The sequence below is a fragment of the Siphateles boraxobius genome, unplaced genomic scaffold (genome assembly GCF_051911475.1).
Source record: "Siphateles boraxobius isolate OS27281-9 unplaced genomic scaffold, OSU_SipBor_1 253, whole genome shotgun sequence".
Classification (NCBI taxonomy): domain Eukaryota; kingdom Metazoa; phylum Chordata; class Actinopteri; order Cypriniformes; family Leuciscidae; genus Siphateles; species Siphateles boraxobius.
Window position 1 is genome coordinate 60,001 of NW_027508869.1, and position 5,000 is coordinate 65,000.

The window sequence follows — 5,000 nt, forward strand, 5'->3', positions numbered from 1 at the left end:
AAAAACGTCAGGATTGCGAGGCCCCCTAGTGGCGCGAGGCCCTGTGCGGTTGCACAGTTCGCACAGCCCTTGTGACGGCTCTTCTCACAGCATTCGCTGTAACATGCAAGCCTATCAACAGTGGAGGAAAACTGTAGGATAGATAAATAAATATTAAAAAAAATCGATTCGTGGCCTTTGAGAATCGGTTTTGAATTTGACCACATTTAAAAAAAAGATTAATCGAAAAATTGATTTTTTTGCCCAGCCCTACAGCTTACATGTGATTTAGTCAAACCAAAATGTATCAGACTCCTTCAAAATTTCTCACATGATCAGTTTATTCACTATAGTTTAGAAAATGGTAATGAATTATGAGCAGAACTCAGAGTTATGGACGGTTTTGTCCGTCCTTCTGTTCAACTCTCACACATGAATTATGTTGAATATCTGTCAGCTGTTAAATTTAACTACACAATTAGATAATACCAGTTTAGCTCAACCAGTTACCAAGCAATGCTTCATGTTATTCAGTCTGTGGTGTAAAAAGGTGCATTAGCAATTAAAGAAAAAACACTTCAGCAAAACATGATCAGCTCAAAGTGTTGGAATAATATAAATTATAAATATTATTATTAAGAATTTATGGGTATAATGTGTCACAGTTTATGTTATTTTGTTCTCCTCACTTACATAAATGATCTATAGTGTCCTGCACACACCAGTAAAGTGGTGTCTGAATCATTTTTGGTTTCACAGTAGCATAACTTTTCCAACATATTATCAGACTGATGTATTTGGTGTGAATCCCCTCAGTCTTAGAGAGGTCGTCCAGGACGGAGCCGTGAAACCCAAACTCCACTGCCTGATGATGGATCCGTGCTTCTCCATGGTGACGGTCCAGAGCGAGGACAGCGGGATCATCTGGGAAACGGCATCTAGTCGATGCTCCACACCGTGGGCCTCCGAGTGCAATGCCTCCGAACCCTCGTACTCCCTCCACGCTTCCGGCACGCCCGGCAGGATCGTCTTCATAATGGACAAAGAACTGATGAGCAGGAGAAAGAAAAAGCGAAGATCCGACAAAACAAGGACTCGTCCGCAAGTCACTCGCGAGATCCTTGCGGAAGCGGAGAGACCGGCAATGGTGGAAGTGTCCGTTCCAAACTCGGGAACGGAAGAGCAAAGAACGGCGGATCTTAAAGAAGAGCGTCTGTTCAGTTTAGTCTCCGAAGGATCCGAGATACTAAACATCATCGCTCCGCATAAAGTGTCCACGGTGGATGAAGAGGAGAGCAAAGGTTTGGAAGATAATCTATTCTACCTTGAGGAGACGCCAGCTATGAAATCCCCAGAGATCCCAGATGAGCCAAACCTGGATTTTCCTGCTGAGACTGAGAAGATCAATGTAGTGATCCCAGAGCCGTTAGTCTCGTTCCCGCATGTCCAAGAGTCTCGAAGAGGAGCGACGGCCGAAGACTACTTTGAGAAGTTCGCGCTCCTCTACGATCAAGCGCCATCGGGAGCAGCGCCTGTTGAACAATCACCGGAGCAAATTGAGGAAAATATTGAAGATGCACCTTGTCCTGAAGTGGAACCAGATCTCGGTGTCTCCACAGCCGTGAGTATGCTAGATATTTCTGACGAACACTTGGACGATGTGTTTTATGGAGGAGGTGGCAAGCCACATGATAGTGCCGCAAGTGCTGGGAAAAAGGGAAGGGAGTTTTCCCAATCCTCTCTGAAGGAAAGCGGGAGCGCCTTGTTTGGGAGTGAGGAGTCTGTCCTCACGCCTATTTATCTTCCTGAAGGGCCTCAAAAAATCATTGACCTTAATCTGCTGGAGGAGCCGAAAGCCTTGGCGTTCCTGTACTCGGATCTGTACGCGGGCGCCGTCGGGACCCGGAAAAAGCCGGACGACGAGGTCGAGAGCGTGACCTCGGAGAAATCCTTCCACAGCCAAGAGTCCGACTGGGAGGACAGAGGTTATCTGGAGAAGTTTGTGCTCAAGGTTGAGACTCTCGCCACGGAGAACGACTTCAGGCGCTCCGAAGAACGCCACGATCCTTTCAAACTCACTGGATTTGTGGAACACCACAGAGCAGAGGTGGAAAATCAGGGAGAAGAGCTGGAAGAAATCACAGATTTCTTTAGGAACAGCGCATCTTCGTCTCCTTGCGAACCTGTGGAGCGGCTGGAGAGAGAAGAGGAGAATGAAGTCGTGAGGGCGCCTCGGGTCACTTTCAAAGAGCAAGCGTCGACACCATCAGGTACAGAACCACAGAATCAACCGTCCGCTGACGACAACGACTTTTCAGAAGAGTTTTTACCGGTTGAATTAAATGAGGATTGTCCAGCTTGGGAAGAAAGCTTGCCGACGATAGTCAGAGATGCTGTAAAATCAACTTCAACACGGACGGATTTATCAAGACTTAAACCAAATCCTGTAAGCGATTACAGCCAAATTCAAGCGCAAAACACAATCAAACCCATTATTCCTCACCACAAACCCTTCCTGGATCTGACCCCGTTGATGCCCGTCGAGGACGAGAAGGAAACAACCGAGGGGGAAAAGGAGAAGGAGAACACGAGCACTGAAGATGCCGGATCATCTAGTGATCCCTCAAACCGACTGGATTATCCGCATGAGGACAATGCTGAAGCTCCAGCTGCCTTGAGAAAGTCTGATTGACTTAGTCGCTGATTCGCTGGCCTGATGACGATTGATCCATCAGAAAAGAACAGAAACTGAGCAGAACGTTATCATGTGTCTTTATTGGTGCGTTCAAGTCATCTCGTAAAGATCGTATTTACGAGTTGAACGCACATGACCTCCATCACAATGTCATAAATACGAGTGGGAAGCTCTGGATTTTCTTTAAGCCCCAATCTTTACGAGTTGTGGGCGTGTCAGTGAGAAACATGGCGGAATACCACAATACTTAAAGGGGTCATATAATGCCATTTTTGTACAAGTTAATACGAATCTTTAGGGTCTAAAATGAAAACTTTGTATTATAATTTTATTAAAAATTCTCATTAGTATTGTAAGAAAACACTAATTTTACCTGGTCAAAAAAAGCTCTGTTTTCAGCATGCCGTTTCAGTGCATATGCCTTTAAATGATAATGAGCTTTGCTCACTCCGCCCCTCTGTTCTGTGGGCGTTTTGACAACGCACATGGACTGTTGCCTTGACAACAGTTGAGGGTATATTTTGGAGAAAGCGGGAGTCTCTGAGGACACATCTGTTCTACCGAATCAATTTGAACCGGACTCGGACCCGGAACAAGATGACGCCCCGAAGAAGTTCGACAATTAAGGCTCGAACAGGACGTTTCTGAATGGTTGGTTAACGTAATGTCACTTTGATCTATTTTTGTATGTAACTTACTGGCAGGGTTCTTAATAATACATTAACCATGAATGCGTTGTTCATTATAAACGTGGGATTATGAATTATATTGAGAACGTCGTTACGTTACAGAGAAAACATGCCGTAATATACCCTGAGTGTAAACATTAGCCGCATTCATCGTGAAGCGTGCAAGTAATTTGCAAAGATTAATATTTAAAGGTTAATAAAACGTTACTCACTTCTTCTGGAGGTGCAGCAGGAACACGAATAGTTGGTACCGATTCTGTTTTCAGGACCAGCTTCTTAGCAAAACCATATTTACACTGACCCTCGTTTAGAAAGCAGTCTGGTGAGAAATGATTAGCGCAAACATAAAAGCATTTACGTGGATCGTTGGGAATATTCCCTTCAAAAATAAAACTCAGCCACTGCATCTTCAGCGGTTCGAATTTAGGAACATTAAAATGACTGCTGTTCGTTATTACAGCCAAGAACAGAACACCACAATCGCTTTGACGCCATTCTGCTCCAGTGTATCAACAATGGCGGAAAACGATGACAGCTCGCTCAGGGCGGGTTTGTGTTGAAACGCTGCTGTCAATTATCAATCAGGGGAGGGGCGTCCGATTTAGTGACGTCACAAAATCGAACGGCTCAATTTGAGGCAGAGGAAAACATATGGAGATTAAAACAAAAACACTGGATGGATTTTTATCATTATATGATAGTTGTGTACATGCACTGCCAACACACATTTCAGTACAATCAACTTGTAAAAGTGCATGTACCATTATATGACCCCTTTAAAGGTGATATTATCAGGCTTTTCTTACAGCGAAGTAAGCTAATTGCCTGCACAGAATATGATGGCATTATAATATAACAATGTAATTTGTCACAATAAAGTTTGCAGTGGCTTCATAAATTAATCAAAAACATGAAAGAACAAAGCACACATGACGCACATCTTTTTTCCTCATTTTCTAAAACTAGAGTTTAAGAACCTTATGTAATGAATTAAGAGAATGTACGCCGCCATTTTACCCTTACAAAAGTGACTAGAACACATCTCGTAAACACGACTTCCCGGAGGACTTGAACGCACCGTGTTTGTCATCGAAGAGTATAGAATGGAAAAACACAAATATAGATAGTAGTTCTTGCAGTGTGACTGTATAAGCCTAAAGAGACAAAACTGTATGTTTGTGAGAGTCTTACCTAAACTGCTGAAAATAAGTAAATTATTTAAAAAACATTTTATCCTTCAGCATATAGAGTGGAATAATTTATTTTAAACACTTGTAGACATGTGAATACGATGAATAAAGTATAATGTTACCTTGGTGAATGTGCTGCTGTTTCATGTCAGAATTACATTCAGTTTGAGTATCTTAAAGTCATTGTTGTCTCGTTAAAATTTAAACATCGTGTTTTCTTTATTAGTTGAAATTGTAATCAACTAACAATCAAAGTTGAGTGAAATCTCCTCTGAAGCACACCGGACAGCTGTTCCTCCTCATTAAGCACTCAATATCCAGTTATTAATTTATTCTTAAACATTCAGTAAAGTTAATACTGTTGTCGTGACTGTAAAAAAGTCTTACCTCAGAAATTCGCGCCTTTTCCTGTTAGTCTCCGTGCGCGCGACCGTGACTAACCCTTAT

At 42.8% G+C, this 5,000-nt stretch overlaps 2 protein-coding genes across 2 annotated transcripts in view; one reads left to right on the forward strand and one right to left on the reverse strand.

Annotated features, from left to right (window-relative positions):
• Positions 1 to 4,684, forward strand: part of LOC143751371 (uncharacterized) — a 6,301-nt gene extending 1,617 nt beyond the window's left edge. Inside the window, exon 2 of the mRNA XM_077243938.1 lies at positions 796 to 4,684. Within this exon, the coding sequence (XP_077100053.1) occupies positions 796 to 2,671 (1,876 nt within the window). The 3' untranslated portion in view covers positions 2,672 to 4,684. The remainder of the gene's footprint in view (positions 1 to 795) is intronic.
• The window catches only part of homer1 (homer scaffold protein 1), a 35,682-nt gene extending 30,705 nt beyond the window's left edge, over positions 1 to 4,977 (reverse strand). Inside the window, exon 1 of the mRNA XM_077243940.1 lies at positions 4,941 to 4,977. The gene's annotated coding sequence lies outside the window, so the exon portion shown is untranslated. The remainder of the gene's footprint in view (positions 1 to 4,940) is intronic.
• Between the last annotated feature and the right edge of the window lie 23 nt (positions 4,978 to 5,000).